The 16,197-nt window shown below is 35.9% G+C and overlaps 2 protein-coding genes across 2 annotated transcripts in view; one reads left to right on the top strand and one right to left on the bottom strand.

Moving 5' to 3' along the window:
- LOC126776868 (uncharacterized) overlaps window positions 1-9,906 on the bottom strand; it is a 101,521-nt gene extending 91,615 nt beyond the window's left edge. Inside the window, exon 1 of the mRNA XM_050499716.1 lies at window positions 9,903-9,906. The gene's annotated coding sequence lies outside the window, so the exon portion shown is untranslated. The remainder of the gene's footprint in view (window positions 1-9,902) is intronic.
- Window positions 1-16,197, top strand: part of LOC126776783 (myotubularin-related protein 6) — a 57,332-nt gene that overhangs the window by 39,959 nt on the left and 1,176 nt on the right. The window contains exons 2-15 of the mRNA XM_050499543.1: window positions 7,822-7,938; window positions 8,663-8,825; window positions 9,619-9,776; window positions 10,106-10,278; window positions 10,357-10,444; window positions 10,945-11,077; window positions 11,479-11,554; window positions 11,874-12,030; window positions 12,255-12,398; window positions 12,768-12,874; window positions 13,318-13,446; window positions 14,139-14,265; window positions 14,921-15,060; window positions 15,647-15,749. Coding sequence (XP_050355500.1) covers window positions 7,822-7,938; window positions 8,663-8,825; window positions 9,619-9,776; window positions 10,106-10,278; window positions 10,357-10,444; window positions 10,945-11,077; window positions 11,479-11,554; window positions 11,874-12,030; window positions 12,255-12,398; window positions 12,768-12,874; window positions 13,318-13,446; window positions 14,139-14,265; window positions 14,921-15,060; window positions 15,647-15,749 — 1,815 coding nt within the window. The remainder of the gene's footprint in view (window positions 1-7,821; window positions 7,939-8,662; window positions 8,826-9,618; window positions 9,777-10,105; window positions 10,279-10,356; window positions 10,445-10,944; window positions 11,078-11,478; window positions 11,555-11,873; window positions 12,031-12,254; window positions 12,399-12,767; window positions 12,875-13,317; window positions 13,447-14,138; window positions 14,266-14,920; window positions 15,061-15,646; window positions 15,750-16,197) is intronic.

The raw sequence follows: 16,197 nt of genomic DNA, 5'->3' as shown, positions 1-16,197 counted from the left end.
GTGGTCAGAGTTGAAAGCAGCGCTACTTGATGATTTTTTACCACTAGATTTTGATAAGAGATTATTGGATGAGATTCGTTGTAGATCTCAAGGAATTGATGAAAGGATTGTTGTTTATTTAAGTATAATGCAAAATTATTTCTCGCGTTTGAGAAAGCCACTCACTGATCTTGAAAATTTGGAGATAGTTAAGTATAATATAAGACCTTTTTACACGAGTCTTTTTATTTATTACCGGAAATTCATACTTGGTCTGATCTGAAGAAGCATTGCCTTCAGTTAGAACATGAAAAACTAAAGAAACAATAATAACGCTGCTGAATCAGCAATAGTCTGCACTATCCTGCTTATTTGTTTAATTTTTAATCTTTATTTAAAATTTAAATCTCTGACTTTTTTACCAACGCCAACTTACTTAAAATATTTCTTAATTTGATAACATCACTAATGAACTTAACTTCACTTTTTAGGATAACAGTTGAAATACATTATAGTATGTATTAATGCTTTAGTTATATATCCTTACATAAGATACTGTCAACGGCCCACGACTTGATTTTGTTTTGTTAGTTATAAAAATAATAAAAATCTTATAACCTAAGTTTTTTTATTAGTAATGCGAACTTGGTTTAAAAAAACTCTTATTTCAAATCTCAGTGACAAAACATAAATTTATTAACACAAAAAGAGTTAGCAATATCACAAAACATCCAGTGGCCCAGCACTAGACAAGCATATCCTGCGGGTACCACCTACCAGTTACAATTTCGCACGTTGCATACTTACTCTGACGATATCCCATCCCCATATCCAAAGCTTTGATTAGAACTTAACAATGACGATATTGTTTCTTTATATAAAATACAGTAATATAATAAATACGGTTCAAATCCTGTAAGTTTATTCCTTATAAAACATCCTCCTCCTTATAAGGAGGAAAGGAGCAGGTATTAGTTACAAAAAAAACCGATATCCTACCTTGGCGTTCATGCTCATATCAAATTTTATCAAAATCGGTTCACAGTTTTAACCGTGAAAACGTAACAGACAAGCAGAGTTACTTTAGAATTTGAGACAAGTGTACATATAAAGATAATTTAAGACATATAAACTAATTACGATTTTAACCCCTGTATTAATAATCTACCGCAAAACAGCAGTACTTAATATTGTTGTGTTCCGGTTTGAAGGGTGAGTGAGCCAGTGTAATTACAGGCACAAGGGACATAACATCTTAGTTCCCGAGGTTGGTGGCGCATTAGCTATATAAACGATGGTTGACATTTCTTACAATGCCAATGTCTAAGGGCGTTTGGTGACCACTTACCATCAGGTGGCCCATATGCTCGTCCGCCGTCCTATTCCATAAACAAAAAAAAAAATTGAATATAATGTATTCGATTCAGTGTTTAAGAAAAAAAAGTCCATCTTACGTTAGTCTCACCTTTTTGGTTTACTACGGTTAGATTTATATATATATAAAACAATAGAATTGTCTCATTTTAAATATGGCGAAAGTCAAGAGACTATCTATGAAAAGAAACCGTCACAGTATCGAGAGGTTTCTCGTGAACAGAACAATGCGGATCGGATTGAGACACCGCCAATAGACCCCTTTCAAATCTCACCGTATTATCATCGTGCAAAGAATGCCAACGAGCTAATTAAGACGTCGAGGGCAAATAGTCCGTGATGTGATCGATATTTGCAAAAAAATTATAAGATTAAGATTTGAACTGTTCCGATTTAATAAATGTTTATATTAAACATCATTTTGATTTATTTAAACGTGTATCGGTAGCATTAGCTTTATATTTACTGGTGGTAGGGCTTTGTGCAAGCCCGTCTGGGTAGGTACCATCCACTCATCAGATATTCTACCGCAAAACAGCAATGCTTGATATTGTTGTGTTCCGGTTTGAAGGGTGAGTGAGCCAGTGTAATTACAGGCACAAGGGACATAAAATCTTAGTTCCCAAGGTTGGTGGCGCATTGGCTATAAGCGATGGTTGACATTTCTTACAATGCCAATGTCTAAGGGCGTTTGGTGACCACTTACCATCAGGTGGCCCACATGCTCGTCCACCTTCCTATTCTATAAAAAAAAAAAAAACAAAGTTCAAGTATATGGATGTTCTATTGAAATTCATTCACCATTTTGGATGTGTGATAAATGCCGAGCCGAGATGGCCCAGTGGTAAGAACGCGTTAATCTTAATCGATGATTGTGGGGTCAAACCCGGGCAAGCACAACTGAATTTACATGGGCTTAATTTGTGATAATAATTCATATCGTGCGGTTTACGGTGAAGGAAAACATCGTGAGGAAACACGCACGTCTAATTTCACTGAAATTCTGCCCCATGTGTATTCCATCAACCCGCATTGGAGCAATGTGGTGAAATAAGCTCCAAACCTTCTCCTCAAAAAGAGAGAGAATGCCTTAGCCCAGCAGTAGGCCATTCACAGTGCGAACTGATAAATTATTATTTTTTTATTTAGACAAAGATTGGAAACTGAAATTAAAATCGATTCAAAATCTTTATTATATATAATAAATAGTAATAAATTTACTTATTGACCGTCAGAAATTTACCGTGACAAAACTAAATGATAAATTCATTTACATCTCTCGATTTTCATGAGTATTTATACTACATACATAGTACTTAGTACTTTATAACATATCTACTATATTATTAACATGAGATCCTTGTGAGCTGGCATGAGGTGATTAATTTAACTTGACTCTTAAAACTTTCACTGCGGTGATATGGAAATGACAGGCTTATAGCGCTCACTTTGACACGACCTTGATTCTTTGGCTCAAATGAAAGAGATGACCTGTTTAAATAAATGACTAACTCAATTTTTTATAATAAATATTTTTTGGAAATAGCAATCGTTGAAGAGCCGTGACGGCCCAGTTACTAACCGTAAACGAGAATCTGAACCGATGATGCCGCGTTCAAATCCGGGCAAGCACCACTGAATTTTCGTGTGGGCTTAAAGCCGAAATCTTCGGGTAGAATTGTTCTAGTCACTAGATTGAGATCACCTCGACTCTTGGATACTTTATATTTAATACCATCAAAGACAGCTTCAGGCTTAAGCCATACGTCAAACAATGAAAACAGATTTGGTACTGACAGTGAAAAAGGCGACGGCTTACAGTTTAGATAAAAGGGAATAACTTTAAAGGGTCTTTTATATATTTTTAAAACATATTTTTCTTTCATCATACTTTATTTATTTTAGCCAAGTCCGTTTAGATATTTTTATTTTAAGTCCTTTCATCCTTTCACGATCATTAATAACGTCTTTTTATATTTTTTTTGAAAGTTTTTCTTTGAGTCAAACATCCCTTAAATATATGTAATTCCGTTACTTAAAACCCAAATTAATTACACTTAGTGAAGATGTACATATGTAATATGCTTTTACATTGATCAATCATTTTTATATTCATTCCATGTATCGATATTTGCAGAACCGATGCATCAACCCCAATGCCATGACATGATAGATATTTTTCTTATTAAATCATTAAAATATCCAGAATAATATATACTTGGATAAGTAATATCTAAATTTACAGACATGTTATCAATTGTCGGAAAAGTGTAACTTATGATTTTCTTGGCGGTTTTTCTCAGTAGAAACTACGTTTAATATTAAGTAAAAGTTGTAAAATTAAATTGAATTTAATCTTTTAAAATGTAATCTTAAATTTTCCTACTTAAATATAAAATTTGTTTTGATTTTTGACATTGACAAAAAGTATGTTATTTAAATATTACAATAATAATAATATCCTGGAACAATATTCACACACATCTGATCCCAAACTAAGCAGAGCTTTTACTATGGAAACCAGACAACTGATATACTACATATACTATTTTTTTTTTTGTAAATACATACTTATATAGATAATTACATCCAGACTCAGGACGAACAGACATGTTCATGCACACATTTCTGTCCTAGGTGGGAATCGAACCCACAACCTTTAGTGTGAAAGGCCAATATCTACCAACCACGCAAACCGGCCCGTCAAAGTCTGAGGTGTACGTCTCATATGTTAAAAAGAAACTACTAACTTAAACTTAAATGTTTCAATATTGTGCAAGCACTATAGGTGTCCATGTCCATGTCCGTTTCTGTACCTCTGAAAACGTGTATATATAATTTCATAAAAATCGGATCGGTTAAGTTGTTAGAAATGAATGCGTAACAAAAAAACAAACTCATTTATAATATTAATTAGGTTTAATCCTGTTCATACTACATCCAAGCAACACTCTTAATAATGAAAGCCGCAAGGTCTAATACGCATATTCATTTACAAACTTGGAAATTGTTACAAAGTCACCCCGGGCCATGTTTCCATGGTAATATTACCCAAAGTATATTCTATATTTAAGAGTCATGAAGTAATCGTACTTAGATGGGGGAAGATAATTGAATTAGTAAACCTGTAATCGAACGCAGAGCTTAATTTATGAACAATATCGGCCTTATAAATGTTGCTTGTTATGCTATATCTTCTTCTTTCGTATTTGTATTTATAGATTCACTGCCTCGTTGGTCCAGTGGCAGTAAGACCGCAGACTTTGAGGTCCTGGGTTCGATTCCCAGGTCGGGCCAATAAAAAGTTTTTCCGTTAGAAAATTCTCAGTAGCAGCCCGGAGTCTGGAAAGTTGGAAGTGTGTACAGTCCCGTGCCTCGGACAGCACGTAAAGCCGTTGCTCCTGCGCCTGATCTCTTTACGATCATTCCGGATTGCCGTCCCTTCAGATTATGAGAGCTAGGGAATAGAGAGTGCACCTGTGTTTGCGCACACATTTGTGCACTATAATATCTCCTGCGCAGTTGGATAATCTCTCTAGAGATCGTCCACCGAAATCGGTTTGGAGGGCATTATATTATTTATAGATATATCCATCGATAGGCCAACGTGGTGGAGTGAGCTCTAAACCTTCTTCTCAAAACTTTTCCTACTTACTTAACTTTTTTGTAAATATAAAATTCAAACGAGCGCCAAAGCCTTCGTTTAAAACTTATAAATCAATAATACATAAATATTTGCCCTCGTCTCTACGAAACATTAAATATTTATCATTAAGACAATGACAATTTCGACATTTGCTCAAGAAAATATAATTTATGCAAAGCGAGTGTAATACAGCTATATAATGTGATCTGAACTGACTCTCTATTGAAAAATGTCGGTAGAATATAAAATTATTCATTTGAACACTTACAAGTATCTAATTGGACCATTCGTATGCAAATTAACTTTAGACGTATTAAAAGCCAATGATACCGATAGTCTTAGAACGATAAATAAATAAATACGATAAAGTTTATTTTAATCAAGTTATTACAAAGCATAAAGGAATATTGAAATAAAATTCATTGGAAAATCTTCTAATATAATGATTTTTTGTACCTTCATACATAAAAATATTAACAAATAAAAATCAAGGAATATTTAAAAATAAAAAGTTAATATACCCTTGATGGTAGGTCTTAGTACAAGCCCGGCTAGGTAGGTACCAGCCACTCATCAGATATTCTACCGCCAAACAGCTATACGTACGTATATATACGTATTATTGTGTTCGGGTGAGCCAGTGTAACAACAGGCACAAGGAACATAACACAATGTTCCCAAGAGATGTGGTGTTCTGGCGAAGTAAGGAATATTTAATATTTATTACCAGAATACCACTGCCCATAGACATAGTATGTCCATGTCATTGTTGACCACTTCTCATCAGGTGGCCCATTCGCCAGTCTGCCAACCTATTCTATAAATAAATAAATAAATATATATATATATACATTTTTAATAATACTTTGTCTACGTCTCATTTTCTCTCGGCACGAATTTTACGAAAACAACTTGGTAAATAAAACTTTTAGCTAACATGTAGAGAAGTTATAATCCAGGGAAATTTGTTGATTCCCGAGGGTTGGAAGAATACTTTTATATTTAAACTCAACAGAGAAACATCATTTAAAATAATCTCATATGTTATTTATCGCTTTGTATAACATAATTAATATAAATAAATATCCACAACAAAGACTCAAGCTATTAAAGAATCAATTATTATTTCTTGTTGAATATTGAATATTGAAATAAAATCTCACGAACGGCTGGGAGATAAAGCTTTCAATATTATTTTGATTTATTAATGAAGATTGAATATATAAACTATTTAAAAGCTTCGAGAGGTAGTGGATAAATAAATTCTCGTTTCAGCTTGTAGAACAAAAGAGAAACAATGAACAATCATCGGTACTGTTTCTGTTGTAATGCCAACCAATTATTAGTCTCAAGCAGTCGGTTATTATAATAAAAAAACACCCGACTAATTGGAATCATTATTTTCTGTTTTTTATTATTTTATAAATCTCCTTTATTTGATTACTATGCACTAACTTAATAATTACAGGCACAAGGAACATAAAATATAAGGTCCCAAGGTTGGTGGCGCATTGACGATGTAAGCGATGGTTAAAATTTCTTATAATGTCAATGTCTAAGGGCGTTGGTAACCACTTACCATCAGGTGGCACGAATGCTCGCCCGCCTTCCTATTCTATAAAAAAAACTTGTACTTACATAATTCACTTTACTTACGCAAAAACCTTCAAAAGTTTTTAGGCAATTTGGGCTCAGTAGGGCTTAGATTAGTTATTGAACCAGACCGGTTGTTAGAAACTAGGTCCTTAGCTGGACAGCAATTCTGAACTTAAAAGACTTGCTTTTAATTTTGACTTCATACGTCAACAGATAGAAAATATTTATACATTATTCATTTGCAAAAATTATGAAATATGATATGAATATGAAGAAGTCTTTAATTTTTTTTTATAATTTAGGTAGGTGGATGGGCCACCTGTTAGTGAGTCACCACCCCTCATACACATTGGCGCCGAAAGAAATATTAAAAATTCCTTACATCGCCAATACGCCACTAACCTTGGAAACTTATATATTACGTTCCTTTTATGTGTAGTTATACTGGCTCACTCACCCTTAAAAAATATGTAATGCTGTGGTCTGTAGAATATGTAATGAATGGGTGGTACCTACCCAGTCAGACTCGAACAAAGTCCTACTACCAAATAAACCTGATACTCAAATTACTAACTATAAAGAGACTGAAACAGAATCGGCTTCAATATTACCCTTTGTGGTTTTACCTTTGTAAGTCGAGTGATTCTCGACTTGTTTCGAGAATAATACACCTATATGTAGGGTACATTCCAATCGGAGTAGGAATAAAGATAAACAAACCTTAGATTTACAAATTGCATGCGATTTTCTAATCGTTCTGCTGTATTACGCACTATAAATAGTTCTTGATTAATTTACCTTTATTTATAATACAACACTATTCCACTTAACTAGTTTTAACCACATTAATTTAACTTACGAAGCTCCGATTACAACTTCGCGGACATTGATAAAGCCATTTTTTCGCGAGTCGATAGTGAATATCATATATTATTTAAGATCTCGACCAATGATATCGGTGTCAAAGTTGTTTATTTGGGTTTATTCCTCTTGTGGTTGGAATAGGCTATATATATTTCCATTAACATGTAACGGGTGTACTAAATCACGTCCCCGACCGGTAGACCATTATTCAGTTGGTGAAGCTTCTTAATATTTAATTCGGTACTCGAATTACAAGTTTCCTGACATAAACAAGTTTTGTTTACTTAAGAGATCGAAACAGACTTCTTTTTTTATCAAGTTTTTATTATTTGTCAATAAAAAATATAATTTTATTCTTGCAGTTGGAGAATGTTCAGATGCTGGATAAATATAACCTTCGAAATCCATCGAAGGGCACGCTGTACTTCGCTACGACGCATCTCATATTCGTCGATCATGAAATGAGAAAAGAAACATGGGTATGTCTAAGAATTATTCTGATTCACTAAGATGATCATGTCCTTCTCCAGCTCAGTAGACCAACGAGGCAGTTCAACTGAAACGTTGACATCAAAGACATCAAAGAAAATTTTATGAGTAATATATAAGAGAATATTATGAGAATACAGATTGTGTAACGTAATATGATCGAAATTTATGAATTCCTATTATTAAAATTAGTAGGTACAGCTTCCGTATTGCGGGAAACGATTTCTTAACAATATAAAGGATTAATATATATTTACATAAGATCCTATATTAACATATAATTTTAAAGATCTGATCTTGAATAATAATAAAGTTATCTTTGTAATGTATCCATTTTAATAATTGATTACGAGCGTCTTTTGTTTTCCAAATTTGTATTTTTGAATTTTAACTATATGAGAGGTTTAAAAAAATATATTTTAGAAACTTTTGAGATTTTGATGTCTTCATTTAAAGAAGATAAAATAAGATATAAAGTCATATATTTTATACATATAATCTTGTGTCTTAAGCGTTGTAGAATCAACTTCTGGTAGGTAAGTTACGATATTTTCCCGACTGATTTTGTAAGTTTGGTATAAGGGATTTTTTTTGGTTTATAACAATAAGGGTTATTAACTATTCTAGCAGTGCCAATATCTATGAGCGGTGGTGACTAATTGTCACTGGGTGGCCCATTTGCCTGCTGTAACGATGTTCTGTTGCTCCTCGTAGATTCTCCTAATGCACATATCGTCTGTTGAACGTTTACCAATAACAACAACGGGCTCGCCATTGCTCGTTCGTACCAAAACCTTCCAGTCGGTATTCTTCGTGATACCGCGCGAGAGGGACTGCCATGAGATGCATCAGACGCTTTTGAGATTGAGTCAGCCAGGTAAATTATGATTTTTATATACGCATGTACCTTAGCATAAATAGTCATTAGAAAATGTTAAAGTTGAAAAAAATAATAATTATAAATGACTTCCCTAAATCATTTTCAAATGTTCGTGCAATTTTAACTTTTTTTTTTATTTATATCTCCAACAAGGAGTACACAATACAAGCTTACATTACATATTACACTTGTTATATGTCTGTGCTCCAACAACTAAATGAAACCAACGCATCCATTTTCAACCAACCACTTAAAAACGCAACCAATAAAAAAGTACTAGAAATACAAATAGAACTATGAAATATTTCGTAGATAAAATTGTATGTAAAATGAATAACTGCATATACTACCTATGTGTTTGAGATCAATAGACTTATACAATGATTGCGATTGGTACACGTATACCTAAAAAGACATCAAATTTTTCGTTACTTATAAAGATTACTTATTTATTTAAAAAGGCACATCACAGTACATATATTAAACGCATGTAAATTAAAAACAATTAAGGAACATATTTTGTTATAATTATGTATCGATTACGGAAATGCACAACACTGATAAGGTAACTAAGTGTCGGGCTGCTAGAAAAAAATAGTTGTAAAAGCTACTCAATTTTTTTATATATAAACTGTATATTAGTGTAAGATTAACTAAAAAAAAATTCAAAAATAAACAACAATAACAAATCTATTATTTATTAAGATTCTAACAGTATATCGTAAATGGGTACGTAATAATCTTTTATTCTTTTTTCTATATGTCTAATTGCAAAATGTTTTAATTGCAGTTCATTTGGATGAATTATACTGTTTCCACTACAAATCCACTCCGGATGATTTGCCGAAGTCAGCGGGCTGGAACTTCTTCGATATACAGACAGAGTTTCAAAGGATGAATGTACCGAATGAACAGTGGGTCCTTTGTACCGCAAACAAGGAATATGAAGTGAGTTAATATTATATTAAAACATTTATTATACTTTGCGACTGCTTGTTAAATATAAATAGGTAAAAGAAAATTATTAAAATTTTCTAAATATTTCAAATTGAGTTTGACAATTTTTATTAGCACCCGCTAATAAAATGAATGCTAGACGAAAATATACGGTGCAAAATTTCCGATACCTTATCGAATAGCAGCATCTGGTTATGCCTTTGTTTTGGATGATCTACAAATTCTATCCATTAAATAAAAATCTCGGAAAAACCTAACAGAAATGAAATGAAGCAAATGTCAGAGTCATGTAATATTATCGGGTAAAATTAATATTTCAGCTCTGTGACACTTATCCAAGCGAAATCTACGTCCCAGCACGAGCGTCTACAGCTGTGCTCTTAGGCAGTGCCAGCTTCAGATCACGGGGTCGTTTACCAGTCCTCGCTTATTTACATCACAATAAAGCAGCTATTGCTAGATGTAGTCAGCCGTTAAGTGGATTTTCGGCTCGGTGAGTATTTTATTTGACAGTACCCAATAAACATAACAATGTATTAAGGGCCTAATATATGGTACCTAATGTTTTCAGATGTATGGAAGACGAACAAATGCTGGATCTGATCAGGCGAGCGAATCCCAACTGCGGTTACATGTATGTTGTTGACACGAGGCCCAGGGTGAGATGATACTTTATAATATATAAACAATTTCGATATAAAAGAAGACGTTTTTCAATGACGTCTAAGTTAAAATGAACGGTTTACAAGAACGGTAAAGAGAACGTTTGAGTGCTAAAGGGTAATAGAACTAACGGCTTCATAGATGATACACTTTGGCAATAAAACGATGAAACGATCGAAGCGCCATGGCATTTCGAATTATAATAAATAATAATTATTGAAATAAAATTGTTGGTAAAATTATATATACGAAAACTCTTTTCGTTTGGCAGTGTTTTTCAATAACTCAAAGTATAAGTAAATTCCGACCTAGTGTTACAATTTTGATGATAAATAAGCAAAAACCCATTAAAACTTAAGCCTGAAAAATGTCCTACTACTCAGCTAAGGTCTCCTCTCCTTTAGAACAGAAAGGTTGGACTTATTCGACGATGCTTGTACAATGTGTGGTTGGAATCCAAATGTATTGAATTGTTTTGCGATTACTTTTTTTTTAGATAAACGCAATGGTTAATCGCGCAGCCGGTAAAGGTTACGAAAATGAAGCATTCTACGAGAACATAAAGTTTCAGTTCATGGGCATCGGGAATATCCATGTGATGCGGAAGAGTTTACAGAAAATAGTCGAAAGTAAGCCGTTTTATAGTACAGTACAGTAAAAGCCTTTTAATGTCCCACTGCTGGGCTAAGGCGTCCTCTCGCTTTTGAGGAGAAGGTTTGGAGCTTATTTCACCACACTGCTCCAATGCGGGTTAGTAGAATACACATGTGGCAGAATTTCAACGAAATTAGACACATGCCGGTTTCCTCACGATGTTTACCTTCACCGTCAAGCACGAGATGGTTTATAAACACAAATTAAGCACATGAAAATTCAGTGGTGCTTGCCCGGGTTCGAACCCACGATTATCTCTTAAGATTCACGCGTTCTAACCACTAGGCTATCTCGGCTTTTTATTAAAATCAAAATTATCTTACAGTACTTTCCCATGATATATGTAATTATTAAATAAAAAAATATATTTTTTTAGCTTGCGAACAAAACAGCCCAACGATGTCATCGTTCCTCAATGGACTGGAATCTTCCGGTTGGCTCAAACATATAAAGTAAGATTACTTCCCACTGAATAATTTTGTATTTAAAATACTACTAATACTACCGCAAAACAGCAGTACTTGTTATTGTTGTGTTCCGGTTTGAAGGATGAGTGAGCCAGTGTAATTACAGGCACAAGGGATATAAAATCTTAGTTCCCAAGGTTGGTGGCGCATTGGCTATGTAAGCGATGGTTGACATTTCTTACAATGCCAATGTCTACGGATGTTTGGTGACCACTTACCATTAGGTGGCCCATATGCTCGTCCGCCTTCCTATTCTATAAAAAAAAAAATTCACCAACCTCAATTAATTTCCCCGTTGCAACAGGTCGATCCTCGACACGTCCTGGTGGATCGCCAGCGCGATCGAGAGCGGCGTGAGTGTGTGCGTGCACTGCAGCGACGGCTGGGACCGCACCGCGCAAGTGTGCTCGCTCGCCGCGCTCTGTCTCGAGCCGCACTACCGCACCATCAACGGCTACCAGGTGAGAAGGAGACGATGCGATACGGTGGACAATGAACGAGAGAGAGAGGGCACGATAAGCACGCAGTTTAGATACTAGCTATCAGGCGTCGTAATATTGTCACCGACACTGAAACACTTTGGTCTATCAGATTGTCAACATTTTAATATATAATAATCATTTGCTGTTCTGTAGCGAGCCGCATTATATTGTAGTTTAAATTTATATATTTTTTTTAATTTCAGGCACTCATCGAGAAGGACTGGCTCTCCTTCGGCCACAAGTTCACGGCCCGCTGCGGTCACGTGGCTTGCGACTCGCGGGAGAGGTCTCCCGTCTTCACGCAGCTCCTGGACTGCACGTGGCAGTTGTTTAGACAAACGCCAGAGGTGAGTGAGACAAGCAGAGGAGCAATTGTTATTGGTGATCACTTCTTAACTAATATCCCATATATTCTCTCTCTCTCCCTCTCGCTCTAAATTAGTTTTTTTTTTGGTTACGCCTCACGTGTTCTAACCACTAGGGCTCCATACATTTGCAACGAATAAATACTTCGCAACTGTAATCACTAACGATCTCACTTATAACGTTGCTAAACGAGTGAGTAGTTAAACAGTGCTCTGTCTTATTCCTTCGAATGTCAAATCAATAATGACAGAAAGAGATAAACCGATGTTTAACCGAACAGCCAAAAAGCAACGTTTATAACGTAAGATATACCTTTTATATATAAGTATATAATATGTCTTGTTTTTCAGGCATTCCAGTTCAACGAGAGATTTCTCCTAACGCTACACGATCACGCGCATGCGTGCCAGTACGGCACGTTCATCGGGAACTGTCAGAAAGACCGCCGTGATTTGAGGTTAGAAATATAATCAATGTGAACAATGAAAACAAATCACCGTTTTTCTGATGTTGATTTGTTTTCGAACATATTTTTACCATGACGAAAAAAGTATGAATATAAAAATAACATTCAAATAAACCATGCTTTTCGTAATAAAACATATATAAAAAACTAAAATCCATTATAAAGTTCTACTACCAATTAAAACCGATCTGTTGAATCAGTAAGTATCACCCAGACAGACCAATTCGCTTCGACCGCTAAACAGCATTGGCGATGTTTTAGTTTAAATAGCAAGAGAGCCAGTTTTATTATAGGAACGAGAATCATACAATTATATATTATTTTCTTTATATTTATATTATAATATTTTCTTTTAAATAATCATAATGGTCATACTGGTCCAGTCTAAGATGGAACGCGTTCGTCTCGTCTAATTTTACGTTATCTCGTTACAGATTGTCTGAACGCACGTTCTCCCTGTGGGGTTACATGGCGAGCCATCTAAATGAGTACAAAAATCCACTCTATAACCCCAAAGCACACCCAGACGTACTCAAACCAGATTTGAATGCACAGAGTATAAGGTATTTCTTTTTCAACATTAACTTGAGTAAATCAGCGTAGTTACAGATATCTTCAGACCGATTTCGGTCACGGCGGGCAATCTTAAGAGAGATTAGCCAATTGCACAGGAGATATTATAGTTCACAAGTGTGTGCACGGGTGCACTCTTTATTACCTAACTCTCATAATCCGATGGGACGGCAATCCGACACGACCGACCAACGACAGGACCAACAGCTTTACGTGCTTTCCGATGCACGGGAGTGTCTAACTTCGAACTTCCAGACGCCGGGCTGCTACGGAGAATTTTCTGCCAGAAAAACCCAATAACTTTTTATTGGCCCGACCTAGGAATTGAATCTAGGACCTCCGGGTGTGCGGCCTTATATCGACCCACTAGACCAACGAGACAGTCCTGTCTTGTATACTATATACACGAAAAAATCCTACAGACGATACGATAACTGATTGATTTTAAATAAAACCTTTATGTCACCACATAGATAACTTATTGACTTATTGCTGTTATCTGCCAAGCAGACAAAACTTTGCCTGCTTGCTAAATGTGCTTGCATTTTAAAAAAAAACATCGTATCCTTATAAATTTATTTTGTACAAGTCGTTAGTTAAAAAGTCCATTCGGGCATCATTAGGATTATTTATTTTCATACGTAACCGTTGAATATAATCGTTCCGGCGCACGCGGGCGCAGGTTCTGGCGCGGCATGTACTGCCGGCACGAGAGCGGCGTGCACCCGCGGGAGGCGCTGGCCGACATCCTGCCCGCCGCCGTCGAGCACTCCGGCGCGCTCACTCACCACATCGACTACCTCGCCAAGGTCTCTCTATCTTTTTTTTAGAATAGGAAGGCGGACCAGCATATGGGCCACGCGATGGTAAGTGGTCACCGACGCCCATAGACGTTGGCTCTATAAGAAATGATAACCATCACTTACATCACCAATGCGCCACCAACCTTGGGAACTGAGATGTTATGTCCCTTGTGCCTGTAATTACACTGGCTCACTCACCCTTCAAACCGGAACACAACAATACCAATAACTGCTGTTTTGCGGTAGAATATCTGATGAGTGGGTGGTATCTACTCAGACGAGCTTGCACAAAGCTCTACCACCAGTAAACGTTACGTAGACGCAACGCTATATTCTTCCGGGTTATCACCATTTTTGTGTTCTGGTTTCCTTCAAACCGAACAGAACAGTGTAACTACTGACTACAGGTAAGGGAGATAACATCTTACAGCCTTTCTTATAAACGTTAATTAGCGGGCGATTAGTTAAACAATACTGTGTCTTCTTCTTTCGAATGTCAAATCAATAATGTCAGAAAGAGATAAATCGGTGTTTAACTGAACAGCCGCTAAGGTTTATAAGAAAGGCCGTAATAGTCTGTTCACTCCATCTCATGCGATTGTCACATCGCCATGTGTCACGGTGTTATAATTTAATAAGAATGGTGTTTTATTTTTTACAGAGAATATCAACATTCAAGAACCTTCTCTCTGGACGTAAAGCCGAAAAGAGCAGAGAGACTGCGGTAGTCAACTACCAGAACGGCGCCGACGACACCGTGGAAATCGAGACCAAAGTGGAAGGTCTACAGATAGACAACAAGTTAGTACAATAACTGAACCCTCGCAGGAAATTATCGAGTCTTCGTGTAGACATTCTCTGTGGCCGCCTAGAGTCCGACTGAGTTATCTGATTGGTAGTTGATTAATTTTATCCGTATGTGTGTCACCTAATTAATTATTTAAATTACAGTGATTTACGGTGGTAAGACAACGGATATGAGATCTTACTTCTCAAAATTGGTGGCGCATTGGCGTCTTGTGCTTTACGGTGAAGGAAAACATCGTGAGGAAACCTGCATGTGTCTAATTTCACTGAAAATTCTGCCACATGTGAATTCTACCAACCCGCATTGGAGCAGCGTGGTGGAATAAGCACCAAAATCTTCTCCTCAAAAAGAGGAGAGGAGGCCTTTAGCCCAGCAGTGGGACATTCACAGGCTGTTACGGATTGGCGATGTAAGGGGTGCCTCACAAGGCGGTTCACATTTGCCAATCTGCTTACCTATTTTGAATAAATATATGTATATATTAACTATAACATTAAAAATGTTATATTAAATTCAATCTGTCGGAAATTTATAATTATATTTAATAACCTGATATCATTGTATAAATGTTACCGTCAGACTGCTGTACGAGTCGGGCGGCTCGCTGTCGGAGCTGGAGTGCGCCACGCACGACCACCCGCTCAAGGAGCCCGACTCGCAGAACATACCACTCATAACTGAGGTATTTTGATCCATCTCTATGTTTTATGATATTTATTAATAAATTCATTAACAGCCTGTAACAATCGTATCGTTGAGCTAAGTATGAATATAGCCAGGCTGGGTTTCGAGTTGGGGGGTTGGTCAAGTAGTCGAGGTCCAGTCAGGACAGGTTCCAATTCGATATAATATTTTATTTTTTCATTTGAATGGATATGTTTTATAACAGCACATGGTTGTGTAATGGGTGTCATTCGCATATGAGTTTTCCATTGAATTAAGAATTTACTCCATAAAATTTATCATTGAGATTAGAAAAAAAATCAGTGGTTTACCTGGCGCTCAGTACCTATGAATACCACTAGAATCAAGCAACGATAGTAGCTTACATAAAATGTTATCACGTATTGATTTCATATACAATCACAATTCCTATAAATCAGCGATCGTGATGTCAGCAAATTGGTCGA

This window comes from Nymphalis io, chromosome 21 (genome assembly GCF_905147045.1).
Source record: "Nymphalis io chromosome 21, ilAglIoxx1.1, whole genome shotgun sequence".
In the NCBI taxonomy this organism is placed as follows: domain Eukaryota; kingdom Metazoa; phylum Arthropoda; class Insecta; order Lepidoptera; family Nymphalidae; genus Nymphalis; species Nymphalis io.
Note: the sequence above shows the minus strand (reverse complement) of the source record. Positions and strands in the feature narration are given on the sequence as shown.